Here is a 21,809-nt window from a genome sequence, read left to right as displayed (position 1 = left end):
CTCGCTTCACTTCTGCTGTTTCCGGACCATTGAACACTTCCGGGTACAGTTACCATTTAAGGAGTTCTGATGTTGATTTCCAGAGATCCAACCGTTCTCTTATTTCTCCCTCCGTTAATTAAAAACTAATCTGGTAGCTGTCTTCACCGCGGAAGTAACGGTGGCAAAGTAATGAAGAAGTGAATCAATATAGCGTTTAACATTACTATGAAAAAATCATAATCTAGTCTTCAAATACAACATTAATGTATTGTTCGCAAATTCTCAGTATGCCCTTACGCGCAAGATGGAAAGTGACAGACTCGTTAAATGAAGAAAACATTGCGTCTGCTATTTCACTGCAGTGTTTACGTTGGGGCCCATTATACTGTCAGTCAGTAAGGAAATTTGAAGGACAGGTTCGCACTGTACGCCAAATCGAGCCATCGTAGCCATTTTATTACACCACATTTGCAGACCCTGCCCTTTAAAATGGCGGCCGCCTCGGAGGCTTCATTGGGCTCCATCTTTTGCACCAGTCGTTTCCGAGCGGAAGTAATGCTGCAAGCTAGGCTACATCTCCGTGATGTTCTGAAATGGCCGAAAGTCTGTGAAAGCGAGGGATAACGACCTTGTGGTGACGGGAATGTGTTCACTGAGCCAGTACCTTATTACCGTAGCAATAATGTCAAAACCTTAAATGACGCTCCCAATTATCCTAGGTACATTGAGCAAGGGCTTTTAATTTAACCGAAAATGAAATTGTAGCCACAATAACGAAGTGAGTCCCTGATTCAAAACAAAGGAAAAAAGAAAAGAACGTTTAGCTGACTACAAAGGCAGCACTTGTTTAAATGTATGGGGGGTATATAAACATATGTGGTGTCGTATTAAGTGTAGGCTCATATTGAACCTTAATTCCTTCATGCAGGGGAGAGACGCCGTAAAGGATATTTACCTAAGTTGTAACTGCCTTCTGGCTTCATGATTGAATAATGTAGCCTGGAGTTATGGCTTAGCCTAGTGTGCTCACTGGACGGAGGTGTGCCCACTAATCTGTGGAGCATTTGTGCATTTCACATGGAATTATTTAATAGAAAAATAATAGGTTATTAATTATTTTTGTATAATCAAAACTAATGTCCAAAATATCCTTTTTTATTCACTGTTTTTATTTTCTCAGCGTTCTTATTTTTAGGCTTGTTGTATCACTGCAACTTCCTTCATCAATTTGGCAGAGAGCAGGCAAGCACTTATCTCCACCTAATCCCGCTTCCCACCAAAAATTTATAAAAATCAGGCTGACTGAGTTTACACAGTCGTGGGACACAATTAGCCTTGTCCTGTGTAGGGTGTCTTTAAACTAGCCAGGGCTTTGTGGATTACCATTGTATATCGTCCCCAGGTGTGGGTGACATAGCAGAAATGTAGGAGGCATATAGTCAAATCAGGGAGAAAACTGGTGGTGGGTTATTCTTATATTAAAAACCGACAGACTTGTAAGTCATGAAAATCAATCACCAACCAGTCCAGGACAATAGTGAGTTTAAAGGTAATTTCTGGCAACAAAATCTTACAGTAGCACACATGTAGTCCATCGCATTAATCCCTCTGCCCCCCATTAGTTTCCTTGCACTGAGATAAAAAAAATAATTATTTCAGACTCCTATCCTAAATCACCCGAATAAACTCTGAGACAAGTCTTGTTACCCTTTAATGTTTTGATAGAGCTTTATTTTTTAAACTTGAATGTGATGAATAGGATATTTTAAATGTAGTCTAAGCTAAGGCATTTTGTACTTTTATATCAACCTTCTTTGAAGCTTACTTGTGTTTTTTCTAATATAGCTGAGCAATCTGTTGACCTTTGACTGTTTAGCATGTTCATTCTGATAACCATGTCCAATGAAACACCAAATGCTTTTCACATGTAACCTGTAACTTGGTCATTACTAAAAATAACCATATGATATTCTTGCCTTAAATTGTCCTTGCTGATATATTGAAGTGTACATATCACTCTAATACATAAAACATTCCATGTTGCATTTATATTGCCGTGATCTGAAGGAGCAAATCCTTCCGATCTCAGATATCTAGCTTTCAAGTTTCATGATGAATGGAACAAGTTCTAGAACAGTGGTTCTCAAACTCAGTCCTGGGGGACCCCTGTGTATGCTGGTTTTCATTCCAACCTCAACAGCAATCTCAAAATTTTAACAAGCTGTTAATTTTTCTTAATTAGGTGCTTTTCATGTTTTAGAGCTGGGGTTCCATAAAGGGTCAGTGTGGGTGCACACACCCGATTCTACTAATCAATCACTAGAGTCATTGCTAAGCACTTTAATTAGTCGAATCAGGATCAGGTGTGTGCACCCACACTGGCCCTTTCTGGATAAGACTGGGGACCCCAGATCTAAAACATGAAAAGTACCTAATTAAGAAAAATTAACAGCTTATTAAAATTCTGGGATTGCTGTTGATGTTGGAATGAAAACCAGCATACACAGGGGTCCCCCAGGACCGAGTTTGAGAACCACTGCTCTAGAAGTCTAATTCTCTTCATCCTGCAGGACTTCTCTGCAGCTTTGTTCAGTTAGCAAAATCCATTTTTCTGCCACTGCTGAGCCGGGTGCCTCAAACCACTGGGGAAGCCTAGTTCAGCCTATCTGAATGCTCCCATCCAGTAACTCAAGAGATTCTACCTTACTTTCCAGTGGTCCAACGACATCACATTCCTGATACAAAGATTCTTTTTAAAGTTTTCTTGCTTTTTTTTTTTTTTATGTCAGCGTGCCTTGTTGATAATACCTCCTGGATGACCACCCATAAAGTCAACCCCAATATCTCCTCATCAGAAACACCAACTCCCAGCTGCGTGCTCTTCAGTTCACAATGTCACCATCTCGCTGGAAAAATGCAATGGACTTCCTCCCAGATCCTTAGCTTATTTATTTTTCATTTGGTCAGCACAGTACAGATGGGCTTTCTGTTCTTGTTTTAAATGGCGTTGAAAATTGTTTTTGGAGTATCTTTTTTTAAACAGTGTATTCTGTTTATATCAGACAATGACAACACATTGACATTTTTATTTGTTTTTTATTAACTGAATGTTATCTTACAAACGTGAGATTTTTATCACCATTGTAACCAAGAACAGGGGTTGTGCAGTTGGGAGGTGGGAGTCTTCACTTATAAGTTTCTTCTCCTTTATCTAATAAGATGGGTATATAATTTTACCCATGCAATTTACCAATGTATGCAAAATAAACAGAGATATAGTTAATCCCTCAGCCTACTCACACTTCCTGTACATCTCCCAAATAAACTCCTCACTTCACAAACCTGCCAACCCCCATGCTATAAAACACAAGACAACACATTATACACACACCTTTATCCCCCCACCCACCCAATTCAATTCCTCAACACACACGCACACACACGCAAACACACAGAAAATGTCTTTGACAGCTCTCAACCATGAACAGGCACACAGAAATAGCTAGGATTTATTTAAATCCAAATGACAAATCACTATCTAATGATTTCCCTAAAATTCATAATGTAATAAAAAAGAAAATATTGACAAATTCGTGCCTTACACATTCTTCTTTTCCCTTCAATTAACAACCTTTATTAAAACCAAACAACTATATGAGCATTAAAAATGAGTTGTTAATGTCAGAACTGAGCAAAGTTTACTCTGTGTTTCTTGTTAGATTCCTTTACAGTTGTTATAATTTGAACTACCATAGGCAAGATGCAGTACATTCCTCAGATTATTCTGGTTAAATTCCTGAACTTACAAAACTTTTGAAAATAACTTCAAAAGAATATTTACTGGTTAATCTTTCTTTCTAGATTTTATAAGCCATATTAATTAATACATTTGTAATATTAATTAAAATGACCCAGTAACATTCTGCCCAGATACACCTTGAATTATGAAAGAAATCAATTTAATTGTTACATAAGGCTTTTTGTAATAAAATAGTACATTTAAGCCCTAACCTCATCCTAGTGTTTAGCATACAAGTTTTTGTGATGCTGGGATTAAAAAACAAAACAAACTTGTCTAATTCTGCTTTCTGTGGATTCCCTGAAAACATATTTTCTGACTTTTAAAAATCTTAATTCAAATAGCTACAACCCCTTTTACAAAATTTCCAATAGACAATTGCATACACACAGGCACACACGCAGGTACACACATGCACACCCTGACATCATAAGTCGGCACTGTGACATCGTCATTACTGGCCGTGACATCATCAAGCTGTTTATCATTTACTTAGGCCCAAATTTTTATTCAACCAATTCTCAATGCATTCAACTCAAATAAGAGTGTCTGGGACATCAAAGTAGTATGTATTGAGTGCTTGCTCAAAAATATTTCACCCCGTGTTTGCATCTGCATTTTCCATCAAGGATACTAGATAAAAATTCATCCAAAAGTCAAATATTTAAAAACCAGGAAACATTGAGAAACCACAGAAAAAAAACAAAATAAATAAATAATAATCATAATCATAATAATAATAATAAGTAGGATAATCAAGAATAATGATAATAACCAACGACAATAATCAGTAATAATAATCATTATAATCATGACCATAACAAACACAGACATATAGAGTGTATAGGAAGATTGTCTGTCTGAATAGTCCATTTATAGCCTATTCGTCTCCAACCTCAGCCAAGGGGTGAAGGCAGTGAGAGAATACTCAAGCCACAGGAACCCACTGAGCAACTCACAAGTAAGAGATAGCCATTGCATTTAGTCATATGCTTGCAAAGATGTAAAGTGCCACCTCTCTCCAGCTGGCAAACGTGGTTAGTTTTCCAAACCCTTTCTAGTTTGTCAAACATGGTCATCACATTTCTGTAAAAAATGTAAATAAATTCATTTTCACATGATTCTCCTTACATGCGACAATCTCTGTCCCCTCTTTCATTCTGTAGTAAACATGTATTCATATTTTTGCAGAATATAAATTTACAAGACATGAAGTATGCCTGTCTCTGTTTTGTGAATATTATCGGGTTTCTGTGTGCAATACCAGAGGTTTACCTTGGTATACCATAATGGTATGCCTGTGCAGAATTATTTAATTTTTATGTTTTTACATTTATAAACTCCAGGTATGGACATTAGTATTCACATTAGTGTTTGTATTAACACAAAAATAAATGTAAGCTTCTGATAGAATACAGACTAGACACACATACAAGTTTTTTCAGAATAGCCCTTAATGTTACTAAACGTTCATAAGACCCCAGCAAAGTCATGGTGAAGTGAATTACCTAAAGAGCAGAGTTTTATTTTAATGATGGACAACTCGGCTTTCTCGCTCATTACCTAGTCTGATCCCATGAAAGAAATGACTACTGATTACCATTCCACAGATGACATTGTGCAGCACCATCTTGTTAGAAGCCAGATCTCTGCACAGAACTGGCTGACAGTGTACAATTCACTGTGCTGTCACTCACCTAATGTCAAATGATTTTGTTGAATCAGTTTCCCTGGAAAATGCTGATTGTCAGGCATGTTGTTCAGTTTTCTGTGTGACTTCTCCAGTCAGATCATCCCCGTTTCAGTTAACAGTTGTATTGTCCGACCCAGGTAGCTCTGTTCCTCAAACCAAGCTGACTGTTGAATTTCTTTAAATAATGGCTGACACTGCATCATCCATACAGTGTGCTGAAAATGTATTTCGCTTGTCAATGCACACATATTAAGCATGAGGATTATTCAAGTCCGATTTAAATGCACAAACTTTCCATCTGCATTGTCAGTTATCACTTCTAGCCGAACATCATGGAAAACATCATCAGCATGGATGCCCTATCATAGGATGCTAACTCAATTCAATCACATCATCGGGCAATGCAGGCAAGTCTCCATTGTCCAGTTAGTATACTATGCCTGCTAATTTAGTTCGTAGCTGCTGTTATCCATGTAGAAAGCTTACATTGAAGCATTCGCTTTATCACATTCCCTTGAATGCTTGATTATTCAGTTGTCCAATCAGTGCATTACATAAACCAGTATAATGTTGACCACATCAAAACACGTTGTCCTGTCCAACAAGATCATCAGAGAGTACTGATTCATTATCAGGTGTTTCCATACGTAAGATGATCACATGAATACAGACTCCATGAGTCCAGTCCCATTCTTTATTGGTGTCAGCTAAATCACATCCAATTAAGTATGGTAAAAAAAATGAGTGGACCAAGAATATCTTTGTTCCATTGTATGACTAGATGCTCTGAGAGACATGCTTCTCAGTCTAGTGGTCAACTTTCAAATCCAATCATTTTGCTAAAAATTGTTTTTTTTTTTTTTTTGTTAACCTTGATCCTCTGATGTAAGTTAATTTCTATTTTCTTCCAATCTTTTTTTTTATCATAGCAAACATCTTTCAGTAGCTTCTTGTCCTTCTAGTTTCTTTATCCTTCCACTCTGGCTTCTCTCCATCTTTATGTTCTTTTTTGATGGCCACTCTCCCCACAAATATGGCTCAATAGTTTGTTTTTTAAATTCCAAGACATTTACAAAAACACAAAGTAACACAACGTCGTTCTCTGCATTTGGTTACATTTTCAGTCTTGTGGTTTCCCTCTTCCCTCTTATCTTTTCCTGCTGTCACTCTTTCTCTCATTTCTCTTGGCACCATAATGTAAAGCAAAATTGATAAGAAATATGGCTGACATTTTGCAAATATAAAAATAGCAGGATAATATTCTCATTCTCTGAATATATCCTCTGATTCAAATAGATTCTTTCACCAAATTAGTATCTGCTCATGTCCCTGTCACTGTTACCCATACTTCCATCTTTCTTTTTCTGTCTATCACCCTCTTCAGCCATCCATTTCTGTCAGCTTCTCCTCTGTCTCTCTATCACTACCCCTCTTCTACTTGAACACCCAAACCCTCTCTTCTCTATCTCCCTTTCTTCACACTGTCACTTCATTTTTACTCCCTGTCCTCAGCCCTTGACTCCCACCCCCTCCACCACTCCCTCCTCCTCCACCACCACCACCAGGGATGAAATGTAACTGTTCGATGGTGTTCTGCCTCTTGGCTGCAAAAGCTAACCTCCTGGCATTATGGCCTAGCGTCCCAGTCCCTCCCCCTGGCATCTCTGCCCAGCCCACAACTCCACCCCCATGCCCTGACATGGCCACGTTCCTCTCCTGCTCCCTACCCGAGGTAGGGTGGGAATTCATCTTTATCATATGGTGTCGATCCAGTGAGGGGGTGGCACACACATTTTGCTGAGACTGTGCTTTTTGATGATGGGTAAGCCGGGGTAAGGTTGGGGTCATCCCTCCAAAATCGCCCATGCCTACCCCCATACTATCCCTTTCAGCCAATCGGTCAGGTGACATAAGGAGCCTTTCTTGTGACTTCCGAAGGGTTTGGGAGTTGGCGCTCTTAGTTGCTGCTGCCATAGCTTTGTAATATTGGTGTTGTTGGTTCTTGGATAGCCTGGATAAAGTGTTGCCCTCACCCACTGTCAGCAACTGGTCTTGCGACATCACTCTTCTTGGAGGTTTGGACAGTGTGTCATAATTGGGGTTGTATTGCGGCTGAGGGGGTTGTAAGGGATATGGGTTTGGGGTTGCAGGGGGGCCAGAGGGTACGTGTATTCTTGGGCGAGAAGCGTGCAGAGGGAGGGTACCCCTGGCACCAAGGGTGTAGTCCCCACCCCAGTGGAGGTGGTGCTGAGAAGAATGAAATGAAGGAGGAGCATTGTTGGGCCGCCGTTTGGAGGTGTAGTAGCCAGAGTACTCATCCAGATCTTTTTCTGTTTGGATTTAAAGGAAAATGTGGAATTTGGAATGGAAAAGGGAGGAGAATAAGGAAGCGTGGAAGATGAAGGAATTAGAAGACAGGAAGGGTTGGGGAGAGATGAGAGGGAGGGGAGGGGAAGAGAATGTAAGGTAAGCCACACTGTGCAAAGACACATTTCCATATGCTTGAATGGTTTTTATTTTAATACCTCCCCTTTACTGCTCACATTTATCTACCTAAATGGCCCAAATCAACTCATTCCTTTCAGTCAAATCAAGCCTCTCCTCGCGACTTGATTAAAAACATCCAGCATGCTAGGAATCGCTCCTCACCACAGATACACAGACCAAATTGTACTTCCTTTCCTCCCCCCACTCACCAAGCCTCTTCAGAGAGCAGTATCTGTTGATCTCAGGTTTCATGGCAGTCTCATATGAAGGAGGCAGCTGGGCCAGGTTGTGTAGGGAATGATGGAAGGACGGATGAGCGGCAGAGGTGTTATTGTGTTTGCTGGAGAGGAGAGTCCCTGAAGAGGCCAGCTGGGCGTTATTCATGCGAGGCACACGCTCTGAAAATGGGAAACATATTGAGCACACCCACTCAATCAAAAAAAACATTCAAGGATGTCTTTTGACTTCACGCACAGCCACTTAAAATTTTACGACAAGCACAGTGACACAAAACATTCAAAACAAAAACACATTGTCCAAGAATTTCACGTATTTTCTGAAATAAAATTTCTGTTCATAATGAAATGTAGTAAAGCGCACACCAACAAAAATAGAACAATAACTGACTGTAACAAAAAAATTAGTCAGCAGGAGACCTGGAAACACATAATAGGTGTTTACAGGGGTATACGACAAACTGTACAAGTCAAATATTAATGGGCGATAGACTCCACCTCTGAGGAGATATAAGATAAGCTCTAAAAGGAAGGACTACAAAAATAAAACAACAAAATGTTCTCCGTTTTCCAGCAGATGATCCTCTTAAAGAATGAGAGGCTGTGCTGGAAAAATGATGTTCAAAACTGCACAGTGTTGACACAGCATTAAACAGAAACAAGGCACCAAACCAGCCAATGGAGAAGCATAACAGACACAAGACAGAGGGAAACGAGACAAGCAGCAGAACTGTGCATTTATTTGAATACGGTGGTAAAATGATAGAAAGGTCACTGAGGTGCTTTTAGGGCTGGGAACAGCAGAAGGTGCAGTAGGTCAGCGAAGCGAAAGCGACTGTAATCCAAGTGGGAAAAACCAGAGCAGAGGACTCAGTGAAAACAGGAGAACATCACAACTTTGTCAACTGAAGTATGGGGAAAAACTCCCTTTCTTCCAAAAAGGTCTACCATTTTTAGTAAAGATATAGTATGAATATTAACATAGCTTTGGAACATAACAGTGACGAGTTATATTGTGCTGTTCTCCTCTTTTCATTGTGAGTAATTTCCAGTTTTTTCAAATAAGGCATGACTTGGAAAGGATTCCTAAATGACACACTAGTTTGCTGCCACAACGACCGTATGAGCCATATGCCATACACACTGCACTAATTCCCTTACCGATGGTAGCAGTGTGTTTGGGGCTGGAACCAGACAGATGGATAAAATTGTGGTGCAAATTCCCCACTGCAAAATAGAACAAAGCCATCAGCTGTATACCTCTGCGTGTGTGCACGTGTGCACGCATGTGTATGCGTGAGTGGATATGTATGTCTGTATATGTGTCTGAATGCAAATATGTGGATGTGTGTGTTTTGTGTGTGTATGTGTGTGTGCATGTGTGTGGTAACTGTGGTTATGTGCACGCACGAGTGTGTGTGTGTGTGTGTGTGTGTATGTGTGTGTGTGTTTGTGATGAAGGGCTGTAGTGTGAAGCACACACCCATCTCCTCTATGTGTTATGGATTACATATAAGATAAGGCCAGTGCAAATTGTAACATTTGCTTGCAGGATATGCTGGTCTCTCTCTTTCTCTCTTTAGCCTTTTACCATTTACAGCCATACTGTCCTGCTCCCTGTATCAGCCCAGCTATTAGGCTTGTCCACATCCAAAACGCGGGTACAATGAACAAGGAGCCCACTTACTGCGGTTGTCTTTGCTCTGCACTCCGGGAGTGTAAAGATTTTTTGGGGCTCGACCAAGGGTTCCTTCATTCACCCCAGAGCCCAGAGCAACGCTGTTGTTCCGTTCCCCTTGCTGGACTGGGCTTGATTGGTGGCGTAATATATCAACCAGAGCTCTGAGGCAGAATGGTGAGGAGGAACAAAGAATGCATATCATTAGTATGGAGCAGCCTGATTTTTCAAATTTTCATTATCGTTTTTATTGCCCTTATCATGAATAGCAGATCTACTAAATCAGTTCAACTATATTCAAATTGAACGGGGCTAATTTAGAAATCATGTGAGACCATGCTAATTTTCCTGTAATGTGCCAAAGAAAATGTAATACATTTTACTGCTTTCTGCACCTTTCTTTAAAAAAAATTAATAAATGAATGGACCAATAACGTCAGAAAGAGGTTCTTAGGGTTGAAATAACACATAACAAACATACTTTGTACAGTGGGGCATTATATAGTACGTGGCAGCCATATTAAATGACAAAGTAATTTATGGGTGCCCATTTCAATGGCTTACTGGATTTATAGCCCTTATAATATGCAGCTCAGGCTGTCTTCTGTAAATGAGCTTGGTTTGCCCAAGCACTGAAAATCTGGACAATTTGGTCTCAGTATACAATTGCATCTTCAGACAAACATGAAAAGCTTCCAAACAAGTAATCTGTGTAGTACATGACAGATACAGTGAGCTCCATAACATTTGGGACCAATATGTTTTTTTTTAATTTGGCTTTGTACTCCACTATTTTAGATTCCTAATCAAACAATTCACTTTCAGGTAAAGTGCACGTTCTGAGGTATTTACAGGTATTTTTATACACTTTAGTTTCACCATGTCAAAATTACAACGCTTTTTATACACAGCCCCTATTTCATGGCACCATAACGTTTGGGACATATTAATGATGTAAATTGTAAATTAAAGAAGTCATGTTTAGTGTTTAGTGGCATATCCTTAGCATTCAATGACTGCTTGAAGTCTGTGACCCATAGACATCACCAAGTGCCCAATATTCTCTCTGCTGATGCACTTCCAGGCCGGTACTACAGCCTTCAGCTTCTGCTTGTTTTGGGGGGCTAGTTGCCTCAAGTCTTCTCTTCAGCATATGAAATGCATGTTCAGTTGGATTCAGATCAGGTGAATGGCTTGCTAAGTCAAGAATTTTCCAGTATTTGGCTTTGAAAAATTCCTTTGTTGCTTACGCAGTATGTTTGAGATCATTGTTTTGCTGCAGGATAAGATATTTGTGTGCACTTCAGAATTCATTCTACTGCTGCTATGAGCAGTTACATCATCAATGAAGACAAGTGAGACAGGACATGTGGCAGCCATACATGCCAAAATCATGTTTCACAGATAAGTGGGGGGGGGGGGGTGCTTTGGATCTTGGGAAGTTCCTTTTGGCCTCCACACTTCGCTTTTATCATCACTCTGATACAATTGAATCTTGGTCTCATCTGTCAACGAGACCTTTTTCCAGAACTCTGTAGGCGCTTTTAGGTACGTCATAGCTGTAACCTGGCCATCCTGTTTTTTTTTGCTAACTACAGGTTTGCATCTTGTAGTGTAGCCTCTGTAGTTCTGTTTGTGAAGTCTTCTGTGGACAGTAGTCACTGTCTCATCCACGAATGCCTCCTGAAGAGTGTTTCTGATCTGTTGGGCAGGTGTTTGGGGGTTTTTCTTCACAATGGTAAGAATTCTTCTGTCATCAACTGTAGAGTTCTTCCTTTGCCTACCAGGCCCTTTGCCATTACTGAGCTAACTATAGTGCTCCCTTTCTTCTTAATGATGTGTCAAACATTTGATTTTGGTAGGCCTAAGGTTTGGTCTATGTCTCTCTTTTTTTCTTTTCTTTTTCAGCCTCATAATGGCTTCCTTGACTTTCACAGGCACAACTCTGATGCTCATGTTGACCAATGCTAATAGGAAACTCCAAAGGCAATTAAAAGCCTTGAATCAAGACTAGATTCTAAAAGCTCTCTTATACCTGCACCAAGGAAGCAATTGAACTTACCTGACTAAAGAGAAACACCTGTGAAGCCATTTGTCACAACATTATGGTGCCCTGAAATGGGGGGCTATGTATAAAAAGTGCAGTAGTTTCAACATGGCAAAAACAAAATGTAGCCTATAAAAATACCCTTAAATGAAAGCTGAGAATGCACACATAAACCACTAGTGAATTGTCTGATTACAAATCTAAAATTGTGGAGTAGGCCTACAGAGGCAAGAAAAAACAATCAAGAAAAAATTATGCTTTGTCCCAAACATTATGGAGGTCACTGCAGGACAAATTTGGTCTTCGCAAGTAATCCGATGTACATAATCTTAAAAGTGGTATATTTACATGAAGTGCTGCATACCCCTGAATCAAATGGCCCTTGTCTGTTATCAATTCAACAGTACACTACAAAATCAACACGAGAATGTAAGGAACTGAAAAAAATAATAAATGGCTAAAATGGATTAAAACATGCTGTTATAGGGTCTCATTCTCAGACACCACAGGTGAAACATGCATCGCTTCATTTTTAATAATAATAACATTTGTGGTGATGCAACATATGCAATCTGCTCTAATCACTTCAATTTGTATGAAATAAAAATGATGTTCAATTACTTGTGCAGTTTTACACCCGTGTACTGTAGCTGGCAGCTGTCCAAAATGTTAACAAGCCCGGCACCGAGGGGACAATGCTTTCAGAGCCAGGGAGAAACACTAATTAGCAACACTACAGAAACCCGACGCGTTGACTTCTCACCTTGGCACGTTGATGTCCCTGTGTCTGGGCCGACGTGAAGCCTTGTGGAAAGCCACCTTAATGCCAACTGCCACTGCTAGGGTGAAGGATATCACCCCCCCAATGACATACACGGTGTTGTTACTCTGCTGCCGGAGAGGGTCGAAGCCCGGATCAGGACGGTGATCCAGCGGAATGGTGGCGGGTGGCGGGGTGTTGGCCCACACCGGGGAGTCGTAGTTGTTGCAAGAGTTCTGGTCCAAGCGGTTGCTGCGGTGTTGGCAGCAAAACCGGTAGTGGCAGGTCCCACAACAGTATATGAAGGTGTCTTTCGAGCAGTTGAAGGTGAAGTCGTACTGTCCCATGACGTCGTAGTAGCCTCTGCAGACATCCATGTCCACGAGTCGTTTCGGAGGCGGTGCTAAGGCAGCACCCAGAGGGGGTTTCAGGGCCTCCGCGGTCATATTCCTCGGAAGCATGATTTGCGGCAAGGGCTTCGGAGGAGTCTCAGCCACTTGAACTAGCGGTTTCGATCTTCCCAAGGATGCCGCTGTTCGCTTGTTGCCATGAATGGCCAACAGGAGCAAAGAGGGGCTCCCAGGTGTACGACTAGTTGCTGGACGCTCAGTAGAGCTTGTTGCAATGGCAATAACAGGGCCAAAAATTAAGAAAAGAAAGAGGGATATGGGGTGAACTCTGTGATATGTAGTGGATGTCATTTTGTTTTGTTTCTTTCAAAAAAGATGTCTGCTTTAAGTGACCCCGAGTCAATGCAGTGCAACACTGTAGCTATCTGCTCTTGGATTCAATGGTATTCACAATATTTTAGGGACAAAGATTTACAGAGCCACCATCTTCAAAAATAACAGCATGGAAGAATTCTACCTCTGTCTTTATAGAGAAAATGAAGACAATGGTAAGATTTAAATAAATGAAAACTGATAATGTGCTAGCTCTAAAACAGTTATTGAATTCAAGACCATAAAGCTGTTGCCTGGGCAACAGGCATTGTTCTTAACAGGACCTGCTGGCAGAGAGCAAGCACCAGCACTTCACTGCTATCAAAGGTTGCCAGTGTGAACCATGGGCGGTGATAATATATATATTTCTAAAAGCGCTAATAATAATAATCTGAACAAAACGTGATGCCTGGGGTAATTCTTGGTGTAATAAAGCTCAATGCTGAAATACTGAATGTAGTAATGATACTGAACTTTTAAAAAAATGTCAGCTGGACTTAAAGAAAAAATAGTAAAAACAGGTATAAAAATATAACTCCTTTCCCCGTTCCTATAGAATCTGATTTATTCCTTCGCTCTCTGTGAAGAATCCCTACAAAATATTTGAAAATCACAATTAAACGTACAGTAAACTTCCCAATTTGAAGTTGTTGTAAACTGTTCACAAAAAGGATGAGTATATCTCAGCTTATGTTCTTTCTTTCTTTCTTTTTAACCACTCCTCTTGGCCCAGATGTCGATTCAGTTCTTTGCTGGTAGAGATTCTCAAGATTCAAACAGACCACAGTGGTCGTTTTCCAAAACAAGGGGAAAAAATGACTTTTTTTATTTTAAAATCTCTTTGCCCAGTTCAGTTTTAGTCCAAACAAGTCTGTTCCATGGCACATATATTAGAAACATGTAACTTCCATTCTCCAAACACAGTCAAATTTTTTTTTTTTTTTTTTAAAAGACTTGAATATTCAGTCCTCCTTTTTTTACAGATCTATAAGTAAGCTCAACAAAGTGTAAAAAACTTTGCTGATGTCTCCATTCCAATAAGGTGATATCTCCTATATTTATATTCAGTGATGTGTGTTGCGTTCTGTCACAAAGAAAACAGATCTCTCGTACCGACTGAATGATTCAACATTGAATGCCTGGTGCACATACTGTAGTTTGTTTAGCCTGTCTGAAAAAAAGAATGTTTATAGAGGCTAAGGGGAAACCTATCTGTTGTTCTAGTGTAAACGTTTCTGTAGTTCAATAGTAAGGACTCAGTGTAAAAATGGCACTGTAAGTAACTTGTGTAAACTCTGATATTACTCCATTACCAAACTGTTATCAGTATAGCTAGCTTTAGCTTCATAAACTGGCTGGTTTATGAGGTTTACGGTTGTGTAATTTTAAATAGGTACTAAGTAATGATAAATCCTTTTTATTCTTACACACTAATCTATGGTTTGACAAAAGATAAATTAGTCAACAATGATACATAATGTAGAAGCTGAATTTAACAATTTGAGATAATATTCAAGAGAAAAATATTTCTTAGCAAAGAAAGTTAAAGCAATGGAAAGATCACACTATAATAGAATCAAAAATTGTAAACTTCTTTAAAACCCACCACTGTCATTGAGTAGGTTATTTTTGTAGCAAGCAGTACTGACCTTGTAAACAATCTCTACAGAGAGGAATTCCAAATGCCTTTACTCCCTACTGTAAATCACTCTCTCTCTGTAAGAGAGAGCTTGTTCTAAAATTTCTCTGTGTTATGGCACAAACAAATAGTATGTAATAAAATGATAAATATACTTTTAAGGTCAAGTGTCATCTGTAAACCTCTTTTCAATATGTAAACTTTCTTTTTCTATCTGTGATAACTACCACAATGTCTTAATTATTTGGCACTAGTAAAAGTGGCACTTGAAAATTGAATATTTGAACTGTAAATCTTCCTGGAAAAAAAGAAAATAATGTATAGATATTTATATATTATTTAGCTCTTTCATAAGCATTGTAAACAATTTGTTGGCAGTTGTAGAAGTTTTTATCACTGTAAACAAATCTTAGAGGGCTAAATTTGGCAGTGTTATTTTTTAAGTGTTACTGTGCAGTACTTAATTTGAAAGTTTACTTCATTACAATTATTTTTGCTCATGTAATGCTGTCAATATTACTGCAGAGTTAAAATTATATTGCCAGTTTCAAATCCATATTTTTGTGGTTGTCTATTTCAAACCTTTCCCTCCTGTATGCCTGTTTAGTGTACGATTGCTTGGAATTTACTTTTCATATGTTGAGAAATGTACCACAATACAACATGTATGTGCTATATAATGAGTTAAGTGAGAATGGAGCTAGGGAGAGCAATACCTTAAACAGATTATTTCATATGAGTAAGGAATACAAATGGGTACTGAGGGGACACATTCACCAGAAGAATATATTATAAAAAGCAGCATGTTAGTTTGTGACCCACTGGAAAGACAATTTCTACTTGACAAGCAAGTGATAAGAGAGAGGTAGGTTTGAAAAATTGTCCAGTTACAGAGATGAAGGGGGGATGGAAAGACAAAGGGACAAGAACTGAGGGAAAGGGTGAAAGTAGAAAGAAAATGTTAGAAGAGGCTTTTCTAGAAGAGGAAATGGCTGAGTGGTCTATGTGTGTTTGGGCCCTCCCCGGTGGTATCTCTGCTCTGGGTTCAACTCAACCCAACAGAACAGAACAAATGTGGGCCTAGTTCCGCTTCTAGCAGGAAAACGGTCCCCTGCCCACAGAACAGACATGAAAAGATCTGGACACATTCGTCACTAAAAGACCTCCCAGGAAAAAGTATACCGTACTTCCAGGGCCTTACTGCCAGTTCACTCTGCTCATTACAATATCTTAATATATTAATATATTAGGTACTATGCAGTGAAGTCAACTCCATAGCTTAAGGGTGACTGCTCTGACTGAGATGGGAAATCAAATGTATAACAAAATTTGAACTCCACTGATTTACACATACACAGGTGCATCTACCAAAATGTATTGTCATTGTATGCCATTTTAAATAATATATCAGACAGTAGTGTTGTTGTTACTGTTACTCTCAAGAACACTGCTATGATGAATACAACATCTGAAATAGCACTGGTAATAATAACAATGATAAATTGTTATTTATGGTATCAATTGTACAAATGCACTTACAAGTAAGTTACAAATAAACGTAAAATTGTAAATGAATTTACATGTAGATTAGGGGAGCACAGGTTTATACATGTAAAATCCCTTTGTTTTTTCAAAGGTGGTGCAGACTTTGCAAGATAATATCAGGGATCTCTGGTTCTAAGAATTCTTGAACATCCAACACAATCAGTCCCATTTTTTACTACTGCATTGGAATGAAAAATACACAGGAGATGGGGAAGAATGAGATGACGAAATGAAGAATGAGGGGATGATGAAATGTGTGTTATAATTCGGATCTGTGAAGCGACACTGTGTGTTAAGGAATTTTACAAGACAGATAAAAAGAGATATGCATGTAAATACAATAGTAGTTTGCTTGAATCAAAACTAAGTCAATGTGAAGTAATCCCCTGATTAATAAGAATAATAAGAATCAGGAAAACTCAGCTGGTATATTTCCTGAAACTAATCAATGCTTATGAAAGGCAAAATAACACATGAAATATAAATACAGGCAATCGTATATGTGCTTAAAAAATTCACATTAAAAATGCACTAATCCTCCAACTTTGTTCGATTCAGATAAATATTCACTCGGGTAGTAAATGTTTAACAAAAATATAGGAAAGGGGAGGCAATCTTATCCAGAATTTGTGATTTTCAACCTTACTTTCTCTGCCTACTGATGCACTTTCTTGGATTCAAATGTTCATTAAAGATGTAGAAATATATAGTGAGACAGAGTGCCCCATCACTTCACAGACAGTTGGTGCAAGGTGGCAGCGATGAAGAATTCTTAAGTAGAACACTTGCGTTTGTTGTCTTCGGCACCCAATTTGACACGTGCTCCTTAAAAAAAAACACTTATGGCGAAATCAAGAAAGTTTGAATGATGTAAAATCTTCTTCAAAAATTATTAAAGGCAGTTTGCTCACTGTGACTCCAGTGATAGTTTTTTTCAGTTTTCGTGGTAGATGTTCTTTGATCTTTGCTCCTTTCTTTTCTTCAGTATTTTTACCATGTCAATCAACACTTCATTCTCCCTGTAGCAAAAAAAAAAAAAATCATGAACTCTATGAATGAAAAGTAAGTCAAGCAATCTTGGAGGATGCGAACAACTCCCTCATCCAAACAAACAAACAAAAAAAACTCACCTCTTCAAACATCATCTAGACATCACCTAGATTTCCATGTTTCTTTTTACCCAGAAAGCCTTTTTGGACTTCTGATAATAGTCTGAGAGCTTAGGGGAGTAAAATGGCTTTATAGAAATGCTCTAAATGCTTTGAATTTGTATTTCATTTGTAATTTCAATTTGCTATTCACTGCTATGTTCTGCAACTCACTGTTTTGCCGTTTGTAATCTGCTTTGCGCTTGTGACCACTATATTCTGCAGACAGTGATGTGTGTTCAAGAAGTGAACCGTGTGTTCTAGTGCTGGGGCCTTCGCTACTTTATTCAGGGTCTTCATACATATACCTCAGTCTGTTTTAGACTAAACCAAAGTTCTGTTTACCACAGTAAAACCTGAATCAGGGCCACGCGGTAAATTTTCTATTGACTTGACCTTAAGAACGAGATGACACCTAAAACCCCAAACCAGTACTGAGATACAGACAGATGAGACGGGAAGTCAGATCACCAATGCACATTCACCCTGGAAACAAATAATCGGTATGCTTTAAATCCATCTAATCCATTTGCAAAAACTAAAATACATGTTAATAAAAACTCTTAACAGCATTTTCAATACTGATATCCCGTGAAAGCGTTTATCTTCTGGTCGCACATGTGTTGCAAATAATTAAAATGGAAGATCACCCAAACAGAGTTAACTATGCAGAAAAGTGGCTAATTCAGACACAATGAGATAAAGAGACAGATAGATTGGGGTGAGTAATACTGACTTAGTTAATTGAATTGACGGGACTGAACAAAATTAGTACGTTAAATTACCCATAAATATATGACATCATAATTAAAAATGGAGAGGACTTCAACGACTGCAGTCTCACAGTCTGAATGAATGGACACTACACCACACTAAAGGGAAAGCTGACCGGGAACATGCATAACCATAACGAAATAAGCTGGGGGGGAAGCCATCAGGCAATAGCTGAAGAGGACTCATACAGGTTTGTGAAGACACAAACCTGGATAGCTACATGTCAGGGGTTTCAGGGAGAAGAGAGGTAGAGTAAAAGATTAAATAGTAAACAGGGGAAAAAAACACAGAGAGATGGACAGCCTGAGTGGGAATATGGTGTGTGGGAGGGAGAGAATTTTTTTGAGAAAATGGCTTTCATTAAATGAATAAATACAGTATTCAAATGAAAAACAGAGACGCATACAGATAGGAGATTGGACAGTGAAAGTCAGTTGCAGAATGTAATGTGACTACAAAACAGGGACAAAAATCAGCGTAATATTAACTTATTTCTGTATATCAGTCATTTCCGAGGGTGTTCAACTTCATATACAATTTGTCAGTCTGTAGACTACTGTTCTACAGAGCTCCCACTTCCCCTCTGTCTATTGCTCTCTCTCTTTGCTTTTCTTTCTCCCTCTCTCGCGGTGTCAGTGCGTGGGCTGAAGCAGCTAACTCTCTCAGAATAGCACTGCAGTACTGACAGAGAGAGAGAAAGAGAGATGGAAAAGGAGAGAATCAAGGGGGTGGAAACCAGTATTTTCTCTGCTCCTTTTCTCTAATTTTTTTATTTCTGTAGCTTTTTCTCCAAACAATTTTATTTCTCTCTTACAAAATCTCAGTAATCTGTTGATTTCTTACACCCGTATACTCCCTTGCTACCCGCTAATCTTGCGTTTTCTCTGCAGTTTCTCACACTCAATCCTTGTCTCTCGCAGTTTCCCTGTAGGATTCTCGTTATTTTTGCATTGTCCACCGCCTTGATGAAAACTTGACAAATATCATTATCATTTTTATGTTATTGATTAAACCACACTGAAATTGCAGATTTTTAAAAACTTGTAAAAAGCAGACACATTAACACTCAACCAATGAACTAAATATTATTTAAAATTGCATGCCACTTGTGGCTACTTCAGTGCATGTTAGCATTGTACGTTCTGTGGTACCTTGATTTAAGGCAACAGGCATGATCTTAGGAAATTATTCTCCCCAGCTAATGTAGCACTGCAGTTGTAATGGAGGGAGGGGGACCACAAGAGCACATACTAAGAAAGAGCGCCATGAGAGAGAGAGAGAGAGAGAGAGAGAGGGAGAGAGAGAGAGAGAGAGAGGCCCTCCGAATAAAATATGCAGAAAAGAGTGTACCATTATACACCATGGCATGGCATTATGCACGTATACACGTGCTTACTAGATGAATGACATACGTATCACAGTATAACCATATTAGTGTGGCAAAATGTCAGTATTAGATGCGATGATGTCAAATTTTGGTCCAGTGATTACATATCAATGCTTAAGGTTTTCTTAAAAGAATCATGGCATAACCTTGGGGTAATACGGGCATTGAGGTATCAAGAAGCATATCAGTGCAAAGGAATATTTTTTTGTACTATTGCACAATCACTGACAATTAACAACCATTCTCAAGAACATGACAGAGTACACACAGTGAAATCATCCATATTATGACAGTAATATTAAGAACAAGGAAGCAGCCATGACTGGATGATACGCAGCGTGTCATAGTCGCAGCAAATCAGAGCTGACGCGCGTTTAGAAGTGATAATGGATGTGCATGTAACTGAAAGAGTACGCAACTGCACACTGCCTATGCAAATTAATTGACTAAATGATAAACTGCTGTGCACGTATCATCCTGTCTAGCTTGCGTGCGTGCGTGCGTGCATGTGAGCGCGCGTGTACACAATGAGTGTGTGAGCGTGCATGCTATGTCTGCTTATGTGCTGTGTATCTACTGTGTCAGCATATGTGTCAGGTGTGTCCCAGTCTGCATGTGTAGGTATAAAGTGTTTTGTGTCGCAAATAAACGTCGAATTGAGAAAAATTACATATTTATGCAAAACATGTATACCTCAGAATAAGATGACGAAATGATACAGATAACCATGCAAAACCAGAAGGAAACAGAAAGCAATGCAGCGGGCACAGAGACAAAGGAAACCCTATTTCTGAGCATGTAAAATTACTAGATATTGCAGCAACAAACTGAACAGTAAAATGAAGCTCTTACCTGCGTGTCGCTCGTTGTATTCTGATGGAGAAAATAGTTCCTTTACTGGCGGCGACCACAGTCGCAATAGCTTTTCCAATAACTAGGAAATAATATAGTTTTTTCGCATGTAGCTTCCGCTTATGTAAATGATTATGTCAAACAAAACAGGCTTTAATCAGTGATGTCCGCAGCTGTTATGCTCCCTGATCTTGCACTGTTAAAGCTTAAAATTTAATTTAAAATCAGAGATAATTACAAGTTAAATAGGATATACTATTGGTATACGTTGCAAATTGCACGATATCGATAAGATGCTTTGCTCCTTGAAGAATTGGTTCGTTTTCATTCCAATTTCGAAAGCAGTGTTTTCCGTTTTTTCGATTTCGATTAATTCACCCTAATATTGCGCGTTCATTTTCAACAGGGCTTATTAACAGACTCGTTCAAGTGTGCTCATTGGTTTCATGTTTCTATAATACCAATTGTTTTATTCTCACTAATAAGCATGTCTAAATTGTATACCCAGGAAAATAAATCATTCGCAAGATAGCTACATAAAAATCGATGTTTCGTTGTTTTTGTTCTCGACGCACCAAAGACCCTCAAGCTTTTAGAAAACCTCCAAGAAAGATGCCAAAGACCGTATTTTAAATGTACGACATTTCGTAGGACTACAGCTAAATATTATTCTGTCTTGATTTATCGTAACTATACACTGCTCAATGCGCTCCTTCTTAATAAAACCCCTGCCGTAGTGGCAATGGAATACTGGAGAAAGTGCATGCTCTCACAACGGTCCGCTTTGCGTCTTATTTGTTCATTGATTGGCCTACACTGTTACCAGTGCTCCTACCAATTAGTTGTCTGGAAAGACTATGGAATGGGAAGTTAACCAATCAGTGGGGAGATTTTTTACCCGTTTAGAAATTTTTCAGTGAAGCTATTGGCTTAGGGACTAAATTACATACCCATGATTGGTTCAGACGACATAGAGACAAACCGACCTGTGAACAGCCGCTTCAAGCAATGCACCGACACTGTACAGTGACTGACACACGCACTTCAAAAACTGCCAGTG

General features: G+C 39.1%; 1 protein-coding gene and 1 long non-coding RNA gene across 3 annotated transcripts; one reads left to right on the top strand and one right to left on the bottom strand.

Annotated features, from left to right (window-relative positions):
• The first annotated feature begins 227 nt into the window (after nucleotides 1-227).
• LOC135234038 (uncharacterized) lies at nucleotides 228-3,104 on the top strand. The gene is made up of 2 exons (XR_010324012.1): nucleotides 228-642; nucleotides 2,772-3,104. It is a non-coding gene; the product is annotated as an uncharacterized LOC135234038 (long non-coding RNA).
• Nucleotides 3,059-21,511, bottom strand: LOC135234015 (protein shisa-7). Of its 2 annotated transcripts, XM_064298107.1 has the most exons (6): nucleotides 20,750-21,511; nucleotides 12,686-17,607; nucleotides 9,885-10,039; nucleotides 9,359-9,424; nucleotides 8,171-8,359; nucleotides 3,059-7,804 (listed from the first exon to the last, which is right to left on the bottom strand). In XM_064298107.1, exons 2-6 carry the CDS (start codon nucleotides 13,381-13,383, stop codon nucleotides 6,951-6,953), a joined length of 1,962 nt encoding a protein of 653 aa, XP_064154177.1. In that variant the 5' UTR covers nucleotides 13,384-17,607; nucleotides 20,750-21,511; the 3' UTR covers nucleotides 3,059-6,950. The 2 variants fall into 2 exon arrangements, with proteins under 2 accessions (XP_064154177.1, XP_064154184.1); XM_064298114.1 differs by lacking the exon at nucleotides 9,359-9,424 and having other exon boundaries at nucleotides 20,750-21,510.
• Between the last annotated feature and the right edge of the window lie 298 nt (nucleotides 21,512-21,809).

This window comes from Anguilla rostrata, chromosome 1 (genome assembly GCF_018555375.3).
Source record: "Anguilla rostrata isolate EN2019 chromosome 1, ASM1855537v3, whole genome shotgun sequence".
NCBI classification, from domain to species: Eukaryota; Metazoa; Chordata; class Actinopteri; order Anguilliformes; family Anguillidae; genus Anguilla; species Anguilla rostrata.
This window is presented reverse-complemented; position numbering and strand designations above follow the sequence as displayed.